Source organism: Meles meles, chromosome 16 (genome assembly GCF_922984935.1).
Source record: "Meles meles chromosome 16, mMelMel3.1 paternal haplotype, whole genome shotgun sequence".
Classification (NCBI taxonomy): Eukaryota; Metazoa; Chordata; class Mammalia; order Carnivora; family Mustelidae; genus Meles; species Meles meles.
In genome coordinates this window covers 23,347,319-23,367,247 of record NC_060081.1, presented here as the reverse complement: position 1 = coordinate 23,367,247, position 19,929 = coordinate 23,347,319, and the positions used below count along the sequence as shown (strand labels likewise).

The window sequence follows — 19,929 nt, the reverse complement described above, 5'->3', positions numbered from 1 at the left end:
AAAGATTTATTTATTTATTTGACAGACAGAGATCACAAGCAGGCAGAGAGGCAGGCAGAGAGAGAGGGGGAAGCAGGCTCCCTGCTGAGAAGAGAGCCCGACGCGGGGCTCGATCCCAGAACCCTGAGATCATGACCTGAGCCAAAGGCAGAGGCTTTAACCCACTGAGCCACCCAGGCGCCCCAAGATTATCATTATTTTTTTTATAATGATCTGAAAGCAGTATGTGTTCAGTGGAAACTATTTCAAATTTTGCCCACCCAGGCACCCCTCTCCCTCACTTTTGAAGAATAATTTCATAGGGTAGAGAATTCTACATTGGTGGGGGCAGGGGTTCTCAATACTTTATGTATTTCACTCTGTTATCTTCTTGTTTGCCTGGTTTCTGGGGATGAGTCAGATGCAGTTCTTATCTTTGCTTCTCTGTAGGTCAGGTGTAATTTCCTTCTGGCTTTTTTCAAGATTACTTTCCTTTATCTTTGATTTTCTGAAGTTTGTATGTGACAGGCTTAGGTGAAGTTTGTTACTGTGTTTTGTTTTTATCATATGTCCTGCTTGGTATTCTCTGAGCTTCCTGGATATGTGGTTTCGTGTCTGACATTAATTTGAGGATATTCTCAGTCATTTTTGTTTCAAATATTTCTTCTGTTTATCTCCATCTTCCTCATCTGGTGTCTCCATTATACACATTATACCTTATATAGCCCCACAGTTCTTAGATAGTCTGTTTCTTTTCTTTTGTGTTTTTTTTTTTTTTCTCTTTGCTTTTTGTTTTGGGAGTTTCTGTTGACCTATCCTCAAACTCAGAGATTATTTCCTCACCTGTGTCATTCTACCAGTGAGACAAGCCATGACATTCTTGTTTTCTCTTACAGTGTTTTTGATCTGGAATTTCCTTTTGATTCTTTCTTAGAGTTTCCATCTCTCTGCTCACATTGCCCATTTTTTCTTACGTGGTATCCACTTTATTGATGAGCGCCCTTAGTATAGGAATCAAAACTGTTTTAAATTCCCGGTCTGGGGGGCATCTGGGTGGCTCAGTCAGTTGAGCATCTGACTCTTGGTTTCAGCTCAAGTCATGATCTCAGGATTGTAAGATGGAGCCCCACATTGAACTCTCTGCTCAGTGCAGAGCCTACCTGTCCCTGTCCCTCCCCCTCTGCCCCTCTGCTCCTCTGCCCACTCTCTTTTTCTCTCTAAAATAAATAAAATCTTTAAAAAACAATAAAAAAAATAAATTCCCAATCTGATAATTCCAACATTCCTGCCCTGCTGTGTGTTTGCCTTTTGAATGCCTTTTAACATTTTCCTGATAGCTGGACATGATGTGCTGGGTGAAAGGAACTATTTACTATGCAGTAAATAGGACTTTAGTAATGTGATGGTGAGGGTGTGGGGGACGGGAAACATTCTCTAGTCCTATGATTAGATCTCAGTCTTTCCATGAACCTGTGCCTCTGAACTATGACCTTTGTAAGTGACTCACAAGGGGCTTTTTCCTCCCCCCTGAGGTGGGGCAGGACAGCTGGCGTGGGCTGGAGTTGGATATTCTCTTCCACATGAAAGGCTATAAGGAGCTGGGTGGGTATTTCCCTTCTCCCACCTGGGACACTAAACAGGCTAGAGTAGGGTATTTTCCTCCCCCCAGGTGAAGTAGGATCTGATAAAACTACAATAGTTTAGGTTGTGGCGAAATAGTTGCTCCTAAAAGCAGGCCTTGTTAAGAGCAGAGTATTCTGGTTTATTTCAAAATGGTTCCTTTTCCCCTCCCCCTGGCAGAAGCATAAGGGAATTTGCTCCCCTGTGTTGGATGTCAACGTCGGAGAAGCAAAACTGACACATGTGTGGGAGGCCCCTGTGACTGGGTCTGCCCAGAGTTTGGACTCAGCCTCGTCCATTCTGAGACTCCAGCACTTGGCCAGCTGCAGATCCACGCTCCCTGAGCCGGCCCTGGTTCCCACAGATGCTGTTGCTGGGGAGTTTCTGCCCAGCGAGTTGTGGTTCATAGTAGCTGCCCATCTGTCTCGTTCATGTTGGGGGCAGCAGTGTGCCCTGTAACCTTACTCCTCTAGTAGATCTGGGAAGCATTTTTTGTTTTTGTTAGGACCCAGCGACATTGTCTCAGCGCCTTACACATTAGACCGGAAACCAGAACAGTTGATGTCTCCACTTTTGATGTCCTACACCGACAACTAAATGATATGGGCAAAAAGGACTTTAAGGCACAGTTTTTGTTCCTTTGAATCTGGATATTAGATTTGAAAGGAGGCTTGGAGGTCACCTTGTTCAATGTCCTCATGTTCAGATGAGCATCTCAGTAGGCTCGGCTCTGGGCACTTTCCTCCTGGTAATAGTCCCACATTTTAGCAGAGCAGTAGAGCACACTGTCTACATGCAACCCATTTGGGCTCAGAATCCAAATGAATGTTCTCCAAATAAACCGGTTAAGTTCTCTTATGGTCCATGTTCTGTTCTAGTTCCTAGAAGGAACTAGAATATGATATTTATCCATAAACAGTCTGTATGGTGTTTTATCTCTGTATGGTGTTTTGATGGATACTGTTTTAGTTCTCTGAGATGAGATGACAGGTGATTTTTATTTTTCTCTTTTTGTCTTTCTGCATTTTTCCAAATTCTATCAAATGAACATGTATTACTTTTACAATCAGAAAACAACAACAACAAGGTAACGTTTTAGGTCATGAACGTTGGAAGTCTCCTCTCCGTGTCTCCTTACAGTCTGCAAGATGAATGTTCACCGACGCTGTGAGACCAATGTGGCCCCCAACTGTGGGGTGGATGCCAGAGGAATTGCCAAAGTCCTGGCTGACCTAGGCGTCACTCCAGACAAAATCACCAACAGCGGCCAGAGGAGGAAAAAGGTAACTGGCTATTTGGAGGTGTTTCTGGAGCTCTTTGGAGGCCACCATCCCTGTGCTGGCTTCCTGAGAGCACCTTACCCCCTCCCCGGAGTGAGGTTCCAAGATCCTTGGGTTTGAGACACAGCATGAGCTGAAAGGGAATGAAAAAAAATGGTCAGGCAGGTGGCGTTAAAGTTGTCTTCAGTTCTAGAAGTGGAGGAAAAATGAAGCAAGTCTCAAGTGTTCCGTTCCTCACCCTACTGACTCATCTCATCTTGGAGATGAGGACTTTGGAATTCCGTCTAGAAAAAGCACAATACTAGACAAGGAAGTAGGCTTATCTGCCTCCAGGACTGCCATGAAAGCAATGTCAGTGTTTGAACTTTGCCCCCAGTGTCAAGGTAATGAGGATACATGGATGAAGAGCTGGGACCACATTCTTTTCTAGGGAGCAGGCCAAGAAGATTTGTGGTAGTGCCGTCCAAGGGATATTGTTAATGCCCACCACATGAAATAGCTGGGACTTTCTTTTGGAGACCAAAGCCCCTGTCTCTATCCATGTGACATTCTGAATGTCAGTAGGAAGAGATTCATTTGCTGAGATGCTCTTTTGGTAAGTCAGGGCCCACAGATGTACACAGAGCTCAAGGCATCCATAGCATTTCTTTTAAAGGTCCTTCCTGGCCTTGGCTTCCAGCCCAGAAAATGTAAGTCTTTAAAAGAGTAAGTTATGAGAAAATCAGAACCATGTTTACTGGGCAAGAAATCCTGGTTGGGGTCGGGGGCAGGCAGTGATCCTCATTACCTAGTATCAAGCATTCTCAAGCACTTACCAGAAAAGCAAGTCTGTGCAGGGTGCTCTATAATTTTGACTCTTTAAATGTTCTCCCTAAATTCTGCCCTGAAATACCTTCAGAAGGGCTCTGTGTCTCCCTTCTCCTTTTAGAACTGCCCATGCCTTTTCCCGGGTGCATCTCAGAAGAGCCCTTTCCCTCGAATGGAGAGGTCTGGATTCTTTCCATCTTATTTAACTCCTCCCTGTCTACCTGCCCAATAAACAAAACTGACTTGCAAGGGTTGGGAAAAAAGAATCCTCTTCTCCCTGGTTGCTTAGCTATGAGATTTTGTGCTTCTGGTGGCTCTTAGCTCTAGAAATCCCACTAGTGGAAACGGGGCTTTGGTTATTGACCCCAGACATCGCAGTTGCAAACAAAATGTCAGCACCCAAGAATGCTAGACCCCCACCGAAGAGGCGGGTTAAACAAACACCCTGTCGTGACAATGTGGGACACATACATTGATGAGCTCTAGGGGGAGCCCTTCACGGGAGGTAATGGCTTTTCTCCTTGCTAGAAGGAAATTGAGACAGAATCATAATTAATTGTCATGAAACATTTAAGAGAAAACACAGTACATATCTGCTCTCTCCCCCACTATTTACACGGGCCATGATGCCAATAACCAGGCATCGTCTGTTTTAGATTGGGGGAACCTCGTGGTAAGAAGCCAACATGGAGAAATTCAGGATGAGACAGAGGTAAAGACCAGAGGGTTCTGAAATTTTTATTGCTGGATTGCTTCTGGTGCAAAAGCTGGGAAAAGCCACGTGACCAAGTAGTAGCTCAACTCCGTGTGAGAGGAAGGGAGAGAAGTAGCCTTGGTCAGAAGCTAAAAAGGCTTCTTGGCAAGAGCCTCAGGCTTGCTGGAGCGAGGCTTGTCTTCACGTTGGCCCTTGCAAGTGGCCCACTGTGCAGAGAGGACACGTGCAGCTGGCTGGGAGAGCAAGGGTAAAACAGAGCAAAACTGCGTGTGACTGCTTAGTTCAAACCTCTGACTTGAATGGAACTTAACATGGTGCGTCAGCATCTCACTAGACTTCACCGGAGGGTGCTGTGGATTTCCCAACCAACATCGATGCAGCTGAAAATATTTATTGAGCTTCTCCTATAGGTATCTTTCTGTGCAGGGTGCCAGGAGCAACACAAACACTGGGTGGGGTCCTACCTCACAGACCAGGGCCTGTGGTCTGCCTGAGCAGAGCGCCCCACACAGTATCCACATGCAGAGACCATTAGCTAAATACAGCCGAACAAGACGGTGGATAAGTGCCCAACAGAGGTTGGAGGCAAACGTCACGTTGCTTTGGGCGCAGCAGCTTGCGTGGCTCGCATAGGCGAGGGAGGTTCTGATGGGAGGAGGACAGGTGTGCTTGGGTGGAATGAAAACTGAACGAACTGCAGCCTCTCTCCTTTTTAAGTTTTGATTTTGACTCCAGTCAGTTAACATACAGTGTGATATTAGATTATGGTGTAGAGCGGAGTGACCCAACACTTGCATACATGGCCTGGCTCAGTCTCTTGTCTTCCCTTTCACTGTCAAATGAAACCTGAGTCTGCTTCCAGAAGGTCAGTTCAGCAAGCGCTGCTGGGCAATGGGCTCCCTACAGTACCTCCACGCCTCTGACCTCGGGGCAGCTCCCACCCTCCCTTCTCACGTCTCCCCTCTTTCTCTCCGTCTCTCTAGCTCATTGCTGGTGCCGAGTCCCCGCAGCCCACTTCTGGAAACTCACCATCAGAGGAAGATCGATCCAAGTCAGCACCCACCTCCCCTTGTGACCAGGGTGAGGCCCTCAGATTGGCCCTGTTAACCTCTGAGTAATGTCATCGGAAGGACCGAGGAGCCTGAGGCCTCTCCACCTTTGTTCTGCCCTTGTTAGGGGGAATGGCGGCCCAGGAAGGCCTTCATACACCCTCTCCCTACTGACTCTAGCTGGTCTTTCTCTCTGTAAGGCTGTCTTGAGGACAGGCACTTTGAACTGCTGTGCTTTCCTTAAACCCTGTCCAGGCCAGGGTAAGAGAGAGCACGTGATGTTCTAGCTCTTTCTTTACCCTCACCTCCTTCCAGGGTTCCAGGTGTAGAAAGGTGCCCCGGGGCCTGCTCCCAGACCTGTCCTTCTACCCACCATGCCACTGAGCTGAGTGCCACTTCCCTCCATCCTGACTCTGATCATCACCCCTAAAACCTGAGAGCAGGGCAGGAGTTAGGGGGGATAGGCCACCTCTGCTGTGGCTTGTGGATGGAGCCAAGAACAGAGTGGGAGGAGGGAGGAAGACAGCTCTAGGCCCAACCCCTTCCTAAAGCTCAGGTTTCCTTTTTCCTCATAAGAATATGCTTAACGGGGGCATGTGGGTGGCTCAGTGGGTTAAAGCCTCTGCCTTCGGCTCAGGGTCATGATACCAGGGTCCTGGGATCGAGCCCTGCATCAGGCTGTCTGCTCAGCAGGGAGGGGGCCTGCTTCGCCCTCACTCTCTGCCTGCCTCTCTGCCTACTTGTGATCTCTCTGTCAAATAAATAAATAAAATCTTAAAAAAAAAAAAAAAGAATATGCTTAACGTAGTTGAAGTTTCTGAATGCTGCAGGCATCCCAGAATGCTGAGGGGAGACTAACAGGTTTCAAACTTTCCCTTCTGGGGTCCAGACGTCCCCGGAAAGGGATTCACACTTCCACAGAGCAAGAGTAATCATCATTGCGTGACACGTGGGCCTTGATTTTCTGTAGCCCTCTTTGCGTTCATTATCTTAATCTTAACGCTCAAACGGGCTCTATGGCGTCTCATCCTTGTCCCCGCCCCCGTGTCACAGGCTGGGAAGTGAAGATCAGAAAGTGAAAAAGTTCTATCCAAAGGTCTGGAACTGAGTCTGTGGTAAGGGCGAGATCATACCCCTCCTGGTTTGGGGACCCCCATCTCAGAATCTGTGCCATCAAACCCTCCCTGAGGGTCATTGCTGTGACCCACGTTGGCTTAGCCAGGAGTAAACAAAGCAGCTGCAGGGTGTGTGTGCCCATCCTGACACCACAGAGCAATGGGTCTGAGTCCCTCTTCTTGCTGCTCTGATTAGCTTCCTGCATCTTTACACTCTGCTTCACTCCAAAAAAGATTTGACCCATTCGTAAGTCATCCAGTGGTCCGCTGGGGCCTTCAAGCTAGTAGGTATTATCCTGCAGCCCATGTGGGTGTTTTCATGTGTCCCTTTTGAGTGCTGAGACTTCCTTTGAGAGCTTCAAGGAGACAGCATTTCTGTCCCCAAGGACGAGTGACGGGGAGCGTCATTTCGAGGCCTGGCTGCTTCCAGACCTTGGCGGGTTGTAGTGCCTGTGCCTGTCTCTGCTCAGGACAGTGGCGTGGGCACCGATGGATGCAAAGACCCTCTCAGCAAGACATGGTATCACCACAGGACAGAGATAACACACAGTTTCTCTTCCTTCCATTGCAAGGACATTTTCTTCAAGCTTTGGAATCCCTAAACACCCAAGTTCTGTTTTCCAAAATCCGTTTCATAGTTTGCCTTGGAAACTGAGACCTTTAACTGTTTGCTGAGACTAGAAGTTATACTTCCTAAGGAAAAAGTGCTAGGAAGTGGCTGATTTGGCCAAGCAGAGCCTGAGACTTGGAGCCAGCTGTGCTCCTCCCCGCTCCCTCTGCCCCAGCAGATCTAAGAAAGATCCAGATCCACAAGCTCTCATGGGCCTCCATCCTTGTGCAGGGAAGCTGAAGATCTCTTTCTGTCAAGCAACACCTGGTCTTCATGCCGCGTTCTGATTCCCAGGGGTTAATAGTTTGCATTCCCCTTCCATCCTCCCAGTTTTTCACAAGCATCTCTTAAAATCGGATTGTGCTTGTGGTGCCCCGTACCGCACTGAGAGGCGTGTGTGTCTTGGTGAATGAACAGCTAACAATAAAGCTTGCTCAAACAGGAAAGGTCAAAGGGTCATCCAGTGTTATCACGGCAGGGTAGTTCAGGTCGTGTGCTCCGCAGGAGCACAAGACTGTCCCAAGGTTGTGAAATTGTACTGAGGTATCCCTGCCCCATCTGAGATAAATTCGCAACACGTCACTCTCGGACAGCGGTTCTTCAGGTAACAAGAAGCCCGTGGCTCATTTGGTTGAATACCCTTGTGGGAGATGAGATGGGCAGTAGAATAAATGCACCAGTGAGACCAAGTAAAGTCCTTTACAAGTCCAGGGCCTCCCAGTCCTAGCTTCTGGTACAGCTGTACCACCCGTGGTTACTGCAATGACAATTCTCCATCGGTCATTGCTCTCATCTTCAGAGGGAGTTTGAAGGGAACCTGTTGTCTTTGAGACTCCGCAGGGTCCCAGAGAAGGCAGGGGCTCCTGCACGACACCTGGCATGACAGAACAGGCCACGGGCCAGAGAGGGCTTGCGGAGAGAGGGCTGCGTTTCTGTGTAATCTGAAAGTATTGGTCGTGGGAAGCTGTGTCCTCGGCCTCTTCGCCTCCCTAGGCCCTGCTGTGTGCTAGGTGCCCACGAAAGCGTGGGGAGCAAGTGAAGGAACCTGTGGAGGGCTGCCACGCTGCATCTGCTGGAGGGCTGAGACCCCACGGTGGGGGGCCAGGGGAGGGGGGACTGGGGCCTGTAGCCTGCTGAGAAGGGAGCCTGAGGTATGCACTAATGCAAGGTCTTGTCTCCCTTGGCCCTAGAAATAAAAGAACTTGAAAACAACATCCGGAAGGCCTTGTCTTTTGACAATCGAGGGGAGGAGCACCGGGCAGCAGGTGGTGCCGGGCAGCTGGTGAGCCCCGGTGAGAACGGCGAAGTGCGGCAGGGCCAGGCCAAGCGCCTGGGTCTGGAGGAGTTCACGTTCATCAAGGTGCTGGGCAAAGGCAGCTTTGGCAAGGTCTGTGGCATGCGCGGGTCCACCCGCTGACTCTCTGCCCCGTGGCGTTGCCTCATCTGTCCGATCTAAGGAAGATGAGGCTGTGAACATTTCAGCCTGGTCTTGTCGCGTCTTCCTTCCTTCTTCCATGGAAGCGGCCTGCGGCCAAGCAGATGGGAGCCGGGGATCTGCTGCTCGTTAGCTGTGGGACTTCCAGCTAGTAGTCACCTAGCTTCTGCAGGACTCAGTTTTTCTCATTTGTCAAATGGGGCCACAGGCATCAAAGGAGGTCGTGGGTAAGGGGGGGAAAAAAAGCACTTGGGAACATTTCAATTGCTTTACGTGTCTTGGCGTCCCCTTTACCAGCCATGGGCGCACTGCATTTCTTCCCTCCTTCAAAGATCCATCTGAAATTCTGGCTTTAATTCAGGACCAAGACTTTGAAAATGAACTCCGGAATCCCTGCCCTCCGTGAACTTCGGGCTCAGAGCAACTCTGGGCATGTATTATTTTGAAAGTTAAATGCTATTTAACTGACTTTTCTGGCATTTGCTAAAGGCTGTTTATCCTGTGTGTGTGACAAGAGAATGAGAATAATCATCTCCTGGCTTGGATCTTGCCCTTGGTGCCGTTCTCCCTCTCCTGGCCACACGGAGACGAGCCAAGCCGTGCAGGGTGTGTGTGCCGAGTGAAGCTTTTAGGGGAATCAGGCCCCGTTCTGATGGCTCAGTGACGTGGGGAGATAATCCTTGTGCCTTTTAGAAAAAAGACAGGAGGGCAGAGGGTCCAGGATACTGTGACTAACACATCAGCTGGGATCCCTGATCATTCCCTGGCACTCCGCACAGATGGAGTCGCTGGAAGCCGCTTTTCCACGCCCTGTTCTTAGGCCCGGGCCCAGGCCCAGGCTGTGGGCTTGGCGGCTCCTGAGTCACGTGCCCTCACATGTCCTGGGCTCTTGAAAGCAGCAGCCTGCAGATCAGCCAGCAACCTGAGCTGCGGAGCCACTCTGCTAAAGGGAATGGCTCTGGAAGCCTCCAGGGCGTGGGCCTGCCTCCCAGCCCCTCACCTGCCCCATCTCCTCCTGATGCAGTGGGAAGGTAACCCGAGGAGCGTACTCAAATGCGGATGCTGAACCAATCACATTCTTCAGAGACTGAGTCAATAAGAAACTGGCCCCAGTGCCCTGGTCCAGGAGTAACTGGGGGATGTGGGTGGGTTTAATTTTGAACAAGAGTCAGAGGAAACGGGCAGGCTCAGAGTTTCCAGGTCGCCATACTGTGTAGGCAGATGCGAACTTGGATGACTGTGGACCATTTGGGTTGTTTTTTAAGAAGAATCGCAGGCCGTGTCTGAGCCAGCGTTAAAGATTTTACGTTACATGTGGGAGATGAACATTCCTCAGGAAGCGCCCTGAATTCCTTCTGAAAGCTTTTGAGTTACCGCTCTTGAGCCAGGCAGCTCACCCTGGAATACTGGGCTTAGAGGATGGTTGTTTAAAAGGAGGACGACTTGTCACATTGCAGAGAAATGAGTGCAGAAATATCAAATGATAGGAAAACTTGAAGCTCAGAGAACTGTGAATGTGCTCTCTGGAGAAGGAATCACATTCTGAGCATGAAGGCTACAGGACCCTGAAGGCAGACCTGACAGGTTGAGCTGCGTAAGGACAGGTGATCCTGTTTGCTGTCAAACAGAAGATCATCCAACAGGCTTAGACAAACCTTTGCAGAATGCCAAGTGTTAGTATCGTATACCAGACTTGCACAAATTCATAAGCAAATAGTATAAGACAATACATAGAACTAGACAGAGTTATCATGAATATAAAACTGACAGTTCACCCAAAAACAATTTAAGGAAAATTTTTTTAAAAGTTCCATTGCAACTTAAAACGTGTTGAGGTTATATTTCATACCCATTATATGAGCATAAATACTTTTTTTCTCCCCAAAACACTTTTTAAGTGAAAGCCCCCAGTGTGGGTACATTGCTATGAAACTAGAGCATCTCTACATTCCCGGTGGCAGATTATTTTGTACATCCTTTCTGAAACTCAAGAAACGTGCAAAATATTTAACCTCATAATGTACTTCTAAGACTTTTTAGCTTGAGGATATGGTCCAAAAAGAAGAAAAAAAGAAAGGAAAAAAATGGCATATACAAAACTGCTCAATCTGATTTATTCCTATGATACTTAATAATTAGGTTTCACTTAAGTATCTAATACAAGGTAAAGGGTTAAATACATTGTAATATGTTTACTTTAGTTGAGTATAGGCAACCCTGATAATGATTGTGACAATGTGGATGATAAATCCTTATTAATGTCAGTTAAAAATATTATTTGTGCAGTGCTATAATTGCAGGTATGATGCAGGTGCATATGAAGAATTATTTCACAGATGTGTGTTGAGCTTCTTTTTTCTTTGCATGGGCCCTATGCTAGAGATGAAACATCAATAAATGAATTATAGTAGCTCTATTAGTATGGGTAGTTTTTCTAAACATTTTTTTAATGTTGTTATAGTGTTCAAAATGAAAGAAAAGAAGAAGTTAGTTTTTAAAGCCTTTGGTATTGACTTGTGTTTTTACTTTTGATTCCGTGTGTGTGTAGATTGATGGCAGTGGTTTGGGTCCTTTGCAGGTCATGTTGGCAGAGCTGAAAGGCAAGGATGAAGTATATGCTGTGAAGGTCTTAAAGAAGGATGTCATCCTCCAGGATGATGACGTGGACTGCACGATGACAGAGAAGAGGATTTTGGCGCTGGCACGGAAACACCCGTACCTAACCCAACTCTATTGCTGCTTTCAGACCAAGGTATGACTAAGAAGAACATGGTGGGCCACCATCTTGGTGTAGTGCTGTATAATGAGGTGGTGTCTTGATGTCAGATTTTTTAAAAATCACTTGTAGATCCTCTACAGTATTTTCTCATCAGCCTTGTAAAGTGGAATGGATTTCACCCTTGAAAAGATCAGAGTGTGTTGAACAACATCGTCTTTCTTAAGAGCATGGAATTTTCCATTCAGGGTTGTGCCTGTGGAGGGATGAGAGGGCAGTAGAACTCTTTGCAGAGGTAACTGGACAAAGCCAGTGTTTGCTCCTTGGAAAAACCAACAGGCGTGGTTAGTCCTTGCTCTGCTCCTAATTTTCTGTCACTAGGCCAATAACTTAAGTAAGTTCCCTATTGCCTTCAGGTCAAATGAAAAAGCGTGAAGGCCACCCTAACCACTTCTGACTTGTATAATGTCCTAGGAGGCAAAGGCTGTGGACAAATGCTTACAATGCCCAAGCAAAATAGGAACAGAAGGTGGCGTTTTAAATTTACTGTGTTGGAGACTGGGAACCAGAAGGTGGCAGTAAAGAAACGAAAATAATCTGTAACTGCCTTATGGAGTCTGACCTGAGTATCGTAACTGATTTTTTTAACTTAGTAAAGAAAAGAAATGCCAACATTCTTCATGAAGCTCTTATTTTATTACCCCTTTTGGGGGGGGGGGGGAAAGAAAGTTAAAGTCTTTGAGGATGACTTATGGGTCTGTAGCCCTTAGCTTCTTGAGGAACGCACAAGCAACTTTACCCCAAATCCCTCCCTGTGCCTTTCTAGAGCTTAGACAGTAAAGGGCACCATCTTGGAGAGATGATCCCTTGCCCCTTGGCATCCTCCCACCTCTACAGTCACTGCGATGACAGTCTTCCACTTTGAATTCAACAATTTTTCGCTTGCTCATTTGGCCAATTTTTATTTTAATTATATTCGATTGAATTCTTCCCATGTACCTGGTGTGGAGGTACAGTGGTAAAGCAAGGCCCAGTCCTGGAGAGTCTCTTCAGTACACTGTTTCTCAAAGGGTATTTCTCTGAACCTTCATCCCTCTAGAAACTCTTAAGCCTAAAGGACTCTATAGCCCATGGTTTGGGAAATTGCAGTCTGACTTCTTTTAGACTGTCTCAGCATACACTTGCTTATTAAAGTCCCTGAGGAGAATTACAATGGGACAAAAAAAAAAATTGCCTTCATTTAATCTAGTATTTCCCAATTATTTGTTCTCAAGCTCCACCCATACCATGGCTTACTTCACACTGAGAAACAGTGGTCTAATGGCATTTCTCCTAACTCTCTGATTGCTCAGGAGAATAAGGAACACCTTCTGAAAATCTGGAAATCCCTTTCCAAACAAGCACAGGGCTCATCGGCAGTCCTTGTGTTGGACATGTTTTATATAATGCCCAATGTTTGTGGGTCTACGCATGTATGTGCACATAAGCAGAGCCCAACGTGAGAAAAACGGATCAATCATATGGTCCACATTCTTCTTTTCTCTACTTTTTACACCAGTGAGAAAATCAGATTTTAGAGGAGTAGAAGTCCTTTGCTCATAAGACACTTTGTTTTGGCCAAAATGGACTTGGCATCTGGTCTCTGGAACTCCCAGTGCACTTGTCCTGATATCAGACTGATACTCTCTGTCCCTCTTGCCTGACCCAGAACAGTGTCCCTTCTGTGGGGGGAACTTTCCCCTCTTGCCCTACCCCTAACTGGTAGCTGTCTCTTCCACTATCTGAGATGGTTTCCTGGGTAGGGAGCCACATGATGTTTTTTCTTTGGACACATTGCCAAGAGGCCCTACGTCCTTGGGGAGCCACAGTGGAAGGTCAGCTTTCCTACACCTCTTGGTGAATGAGTAAGGAAATGAGTATCTTCCGTGTCAACAGTTTCTCCTCTGTGTATTACAGAACGTCAGTCTAAGATTCCTCCTTTCATGGAGCACAAATTGGTGTGGATTTCCTTTATGGCAGAACAATAACCAAACTGACATGGAGATTAGGATCTGGGTGGCTGGAGAGTGGGGTTGGGAAGAGAAGGGACTTTAGTAGTTCAGAGAGCCACTAAATCTTTTTCTCAGGCCGATATCAGATAGCCACAGGTATGGGAGCAACTCTGTCCCACCTCGGCCATGCCACCGTTGTGTGGGAAAACAACAGCACGCCCCACTTTATACTATAGATGTATGTTCATCTAACTTGTCAAAGGGAATCCTATTTTAATCTCACCAAAGGACCTTAGCTTACTAATGAAAGCAGTCTTAGGAAGAATCCTTTTCTAAACCCCCACCTCCTAGAAAATGTGACTTTTCCTATGACAACCAGTAGTCATGGTTTAAAGAGTAACTATTATTCATTCATCCGACTATGAGGTAGGTGCTGGCTCTGGGCTTATCAGCAAAAAGCGGAGGGGTTTGGTCCCTAAGTGCTGAGGAGTTTATACTCCTTCTGTAACCAACCAGCAGCAAAGAACATGGCGTGGGGTGTTCAAACAGAAGGCTCAGAGGAGAGGTGCTCTTGGAGTTTGGAGTAGGGTGAGAGCTCAAGCCAGGTTTTGAGGAGGGGAGGACTGGGCCGCCGCAGTCGGGGCTGGGAACGGGAGCCAGGCTCATTCGCCATAGCTCCCGTCCTGCTTTAGTTTTCGCTTTTCCTGAAAAGAAAGGACTGTTCCTCAGAATTACCCTGAACCTGGTTTCAACTAAGAATCTAATACCCGATTAAGGAATGTGAGATCTGATTGCAATCCTATTAAGATTTCTTTCAGTCTTGTTTTCTTCTGACACACAAAGCAGCAAGAACCTTAAGTCGGGTTTAATTATTTTTAGGTGAGCCTTTGTTTTTCGGTGTGTAGGAAGAAAGGGCCCCCACAGAAACAAGCTTCGAGAACTTCCTGATGGTCTGCACATCGCTTCAGGCCACGTGCTACACGGCTGGTGGCCTTATAGGACTTAGATGTGTGCGAGGTGTGGGTGCTTGTCTGGTGTGGTGACCCCCGGCGATGACTGTGTACATCTATCCGTGTCAGTCATGATGTCAAGTCATGAATTAGGTCTGGTCCCCATGGCCCGCTGAGAAGGTATGGTTCAAAGGTGTTGATTTGGCCTTTTCTGTGTAGTGCCTACTTGCCACTGGTTCGTGTACTCTGATCGTTCTCCAAGGGACCTGGAAGGAAGGAGAGCAAATGACAGCACCTGAACAACAGAGGGAAGGAGAGGAACAGTGGAGGGTGTTTGGGAGATGACAATGAAATTCCTGCACCTGCGAGATCAGATGATTGGTAGAGAGCGGATGGAAATGCATTCGACCCTCAGCGCACACGGGTTTGAAGCGGTCCACTTACACATGGGTTATTTTCAAGACAGTACAGGACTATAAACATATCTTCTCTGCTTCACAGTTTGCTTAGTGACATTTTCTTTCTTCTGGCTTACTATATTGTAAGAAAGTACGTGAAACCTACAAAATGTGGTAATCACTTTATGTTTTCAGGAAGGCTTCTGTTCAAGAGCAGACTGTTGGTAAAGTTTTGGGTGGAGTCAAAAGTTATATGGGGATTTTTGACTATGCAGCGCTTGGTGCCTCATCTGCCACGTTGTTCAGGGGTCTACCATGCTGTGAACCTGCTTCACTGGGCCGAGCACCCTGCTAGGCTCTACAAGTTATGGGCTTGGTCAAAGTCAGGGCTTAGGGCAAGGTACGACTTCAGGAACTGTCTTTTTAGGCTTCTCCCTTGTCGGCAGAAAGCTGGGGACGGGCAGGAGAGCCGCTGAGTGGTGGCTTGTTTTTGCTTTTGTTTTTGTTTTTGTTTTTGTAGTTAAAGGAAATGAAATTCGCAAGCATTTTTAGATTTTGTGTATGATTCCCCGTTGTGAAATCATCACTTCCGACTGGATCCCATAAAACTTGTCTTGAGTAATTTCATGCATGATTTTTCCTCTTTAAAAATATTAATCTCTACCTCGTCATCCCCATCCCCCAGCCTTTGGCATTTCCCGCCAGGCCTGGGAAGCTAGCTCCTGGAGGGCTCTGCCTTTCTCAGCTGCTATAAAGGAAACAGAGGGCGAACTCCTGGAGAATCTCCCTTGGCCAGCCTCCCTTGCTGCCCTGGGGGAAACGCAGAATGGAAAAATCCTTAAAAAGCAACTGGAACTAGTTTTCAAATGAGCTTTAATAATCTTTGTGAGTGTGGGGTGAGAACTACAGAGAAGGGGTGTTGACAGTGTAGGGGAAAAATTACAGTTGCGAGGAACTCTGATGCTTATTTTGATCATTAACTCTGTGCGACAGCAAACACAAAAGCAGAAAACAAAGTACAAAATTTGGTCAAGGTTAGATATACATACATATATATATATATATATATATATATTTTTTTTTTTTTTTTTAAAGAGATGACTATGTCAGATTAGGTTGAAAAGAGTCAAGAAACCACTGAATGAAGTATGTCTCCTTGGTAAAGCACGTGTAGTCTGAAGCCGCCAGACAGTGAAGGGGCTGGAGGCGTTTTGATTGGATCTAGTGTCTCACAAAAGTAGACTGACACGTTCGGCGCCATGAGTTGGTCTGTGGGTCAGACAGCCACCTGGAAATCAAGGTGCTATCAAATCAGACTAGCAGGGGGGATAAACTTTATGCTCTTGAGGAAGGATGGGCTGAGGCCTGTGGAGGGCTGGTGGGGATTGAGAGAGAGGGAGAGCAGGAGCGAGCGAGCGAGCGAGCAAGCAAGAGAGAGAGAGAGAGAGAGGGAGGGAGGGAGGGGGAAGAGAGAGAAAGAGAAAGAGAGTGTGTGTGTGTGTCTGTGTGTGTGTGTGTGTGTGTGTGGTGGGGGTGGTGGGGAGAGGTCGGTTGGACAAGCCCCAGCCAGTCAGAGGAGGTAAGAGTTTCCACAATCAAGCAAGGTTTCACAGACAAAGACCTTCAGGTCTTAAAGCCTACGGGTATGCTTTCTGCCTGATGAAACAAAAGGTTATAGAGTTAATTCACATTCACATGCCCCCAGGACAGAGATGTATGCCTGTTGGCTCTTTATCTGCGATGCAGCTGCCTCTTTGCCTCTAAGGAAGCCTTGCATTTGATAGGACAGGCCAGTTGCTTTTAAAAATACCTTCACTTGCGTCACCCTTTGCCCATGTTCCTAAACATCTCGGTGAGGCAAGTATGATCACAGTCTTTTTCAGATGGGAGACTGAGGCCTAGCAAGGCCTTACCACTGGACTGTACTAGAATTCACATTGGAATGGAGATTTCCTGGTGGCCCTAGCTCACACATTATTCTGTCTGGGCTCCTTCCTGCTGTTTTATCTGGACTCAGTGAGATAGGCATTAAAAAAAAAATAATAAAGTCCTCCCCCCACCTAAGCTGGCAAGTGTAGCAGGATCCATCAGGACTCGGGCACAGTAATTACGGATCTTTCTCTACTTAATGGTGTAACATCCAGACAAACCCATCGTCTGTTCAGAATATCCCATGTTGAAAAATGCATTGAATACGCCTAACCTACCAGACACAATGTCTTAGCCCTCCTGATCTTAACCGTGGTCCGGACGCTCACGTTAGCCAGTGGTGGGGGAGAGTCACCTAACACAAAGCCTCTCTCCCAGTAGACTGGTGACTGTCTCCAGTGACTGACTGAATTCTGTACTGAAGTGGGAAAACAGAATGGTTGTTTGGATCTGGATTGGTTGTAAGTGCATGTGTTGTTGGTCCTCCGGATCCTGTGGCTTAGTGGGGACTGGGCAGGGCTCGGTACCATTGCCCAGCTCAGAAGAGGGTACTGCATATCGCTAGCCTGGGAAAAGGGCAAAATTGGAAGTACAGTTTCCACTGAATGCATTTTGCTTTCAGATCATTATAAAAAAATAATGATAATCTTGGGGCGCCTGGATAGCTCAGTGGGTTAAAGCCTCTGCCTCCGGCTCAGGTCATGATCCTGGGGTCCTGGGATCAAGTCCCCCATCGGGCTTTCTGCTCAGCAGGGAGCCTGCTTCCTCCTCTCTCTCTCTGCCTGCCTCTCTGCCTACTTGTGATCTCTGTCTGTCAAATAAATAAATAAAATCTTTAAAAAAAAATAATGATAATCCTAAATTGAACCATCGGAAGTCAGGGACCATCTGTAGGTCCAAAATGGGCTAGAGTAGGATGAGTTTCTCATGCTTGTCCACTCGACCATCCCTTATTGAGCACCCACTGTGTACACGCCGTGGGTGTCATCGGGCCATGCTGTCTGCCGAGGGAGCTTGTGGTGAACCAGGTAGTTATGTTTCCGGATCTCGAGGCCTCGCTGGAACATTTTTATCATGCCACAGTGTGGAAAGAGCTGGCCTGCATCTTCTGCACAGAACTCATTGCTTTGTTTTCTCTCAGAAACTGCTATCCTTGGCTCTTAAAAAAATAGTATTTAGGGGCACCTGGGTGGCTCAGGGGGTTAAGCCTCTGCCTTCAGCTCAGGTCATGATCTCAGGGTCCTGGGATCGAGTCCCACATCGGGCTCTCTGCTCAGCAGGGAGCCTGTTCCTTCCCTCTCTCTTTCTGCCTGCCTGCCTACTTGTGATCTCTCTCTGTCAAATAAATAAATAAAATCTTTAAAAAAAATAGTATTTAATTTTTTATCACAAAGAATTTTTGTCAATTGTAAATAATTGGAAAATTCGCCAAAGAAAAGCCCCCAGAAAAAAAGAATGATTCTAATGACCAGTTGCATCTTGATGTATTTCGAGTTTTAACGGTGCTTATCTTCTTCTACATCTGTATTTATAAACTTGACATCAGGCTCAACACGAGGAACAGTTTCACCAGGGCATACAGTGTCACGGTTCCTGCTGTCACTAAAGATCTGTCAATCAAACGATTTCTGAGGTTTCTACCCTATTTAAGGGCCTCTCGTGGAAAAACTCCGCGTTTGGAATGTGCCGGTGACCAGTCCACACGTGGCTTCGTGTGGAGATGATGTTAGCAATACCTGAACCAGAAGGCGCTGCCCGGGGACAGCTCTCGCCTCTCTGCAGAGAACTGGCTTTTTATGCTTCTCTCTTTCTGTAATGTCAGCTTGAGTGCGAGCTGTAAGCTGTCTGCTTGATGCCCACGTAGCGCAGAACGGTTTCACAAAGCTTCGACATTCCACACGTGCGCATGCGTGTTGGTCTAGTAGCTACTGTGCATCAGCAAGGAATGTACTTGCGCATTCTCATAAACTAGTTGCATATTCTTCTCTCTCCTTTTCTTAGAGTAGGAGAGGGTGGTACAGCAGAGGGAGAGAGACTCTTAAGCAGGGCCCACACGCACTAGGGAGCCCACAGAGGGGCTCGATCTCACGACCCCAAGATCATGACCTGAGTCGAAATCCAGAGTTGGGCACTTAACCCACTGAGCCACCCAGGTGCCACTATTAGCATGGTCCTCTAAGCTGTAAGTTTCAAAGTCGGTTTTATGTAGGTGCTCTGTGTGCGTGTGCGCGTGTGTGCGTGTGCGTGCATCTGGACTCACAGATCCCAGGCATGCTGTGGCAAGAGGGCCCTCACTCTCCTCTTCTCCCCTGTTGGGAGCAGCCCCACTTCTAACTGCCTCACACAGTAGTATTCCAAGTAAGATACCATTTGGAGAAAGAATTTCGCCTAAAAACCCCACAGTTTAAAACCGCTGTAAGTTCTGAGAGTCTGGAGGAAACCTTGGTGCTTTTTACCTACGCGTGTGTAATCTGATGTGTACAGACGGCAGCAGTACCTGGAGGCTTCCATTACAAATGTCCTTCCGTTGTTAAAATGGGCACGTTTCTGAGATTTAGGTTGAAATGGACTTTTTGGAAGCAGATTCTCTCTCGTAGTCTCTGTGAGTGCTATCTCTAAATTGGTTGGATGAGCGAGAGACCTGTTTGGAGAAAACAATGCCTTGAAGCATGTTCTGTACACCACTTCGGCTCACTGAGGAAGGCTTCCCACCAGAGAGAAAGATTGAGAGAGAGAGAGAAGTAGATGGAACTTGAGCAGGATATGACCCTGCTCCGATGATGAGAAAGTTGGCGACAAGGGTCTGCTCCGTGCCAGCAGGTGCCTGTGGCAGATGGCAGGGAGCGCGACTCTTCTGTTCAAGGAGAGGAGCTACAGTAGACATCTGTCAACAACTGAGAATAAAGACAGTAGGTGATGAGGAGGGGAGAGGCTTCTACTGCATGAGCACCTACTCCGTGGCCGGCCTCGTGGACGAACTCATGTAATAAATCGTACACAAGTTTCTTGGAGTGTGGTGCCGCCGCCATCTCTGTGGGTAGATGAGGAACAGGTCAGGCTGCTCAGGCACTTGGCCAGGCTCACACAGCTAGCTAGGGGCTGGAGCTGGGACTCAGACCACCCTCACCTGCTGTGGGCGAGAAGGGCCGCTGGGGAGGAGGATGGGTGGTGTCGGTGCCCTGTGGGGAGTCTCTGGGTGGAGGGTGAGGAGCAGAGCCCAGGGAGCTGCAGGGAAATGGGGTGGTTTGCAGGCGCAGACTCCCAGTGTAGGGAGAGCAGTGACTGTGCTGGGGCAGGAGGCCCACAGTGGGAGGGTCTGAGAAAGGCCCCTTCGT

At 47.5% G+C, this 19,929-nt stretch overlaps 1 protein-coding gene across 3 annotated transcripts in view; it reads left to right on the top strand.

Annotated features, from left to right (window-relative positions):
- PRKCE (protein kinase C epsilon) overlaps nt 1-19,929 on the top strand; it is a 476,978-nt gene that overhangs the window by 321,068 nt on the left and 135,981 nt on the right. For all 3 annotated transcript variants that reach the window (XM_045981248.1, XM_045981250.1, XM_045981249.1), the window contains 4 exons: nt 2,740-2,882; nt 5,385-5,481; nt 8,366-8,562; nt 11,189-11,362. In XM_045981248.1, the coding sequence (XP_045837204.1) occupies nt 2,740-2,882; nt 5,385-5,481; nt 8,366-8,562; nt 11,189-11,362 (611 nt within the window). The remainder of the gene's footprint in view (nt 1-2,739; nt 2,883-5,384; nt 5,482-8,365; nt 8,563-11,188; nt 11,363-19,929) is intronic.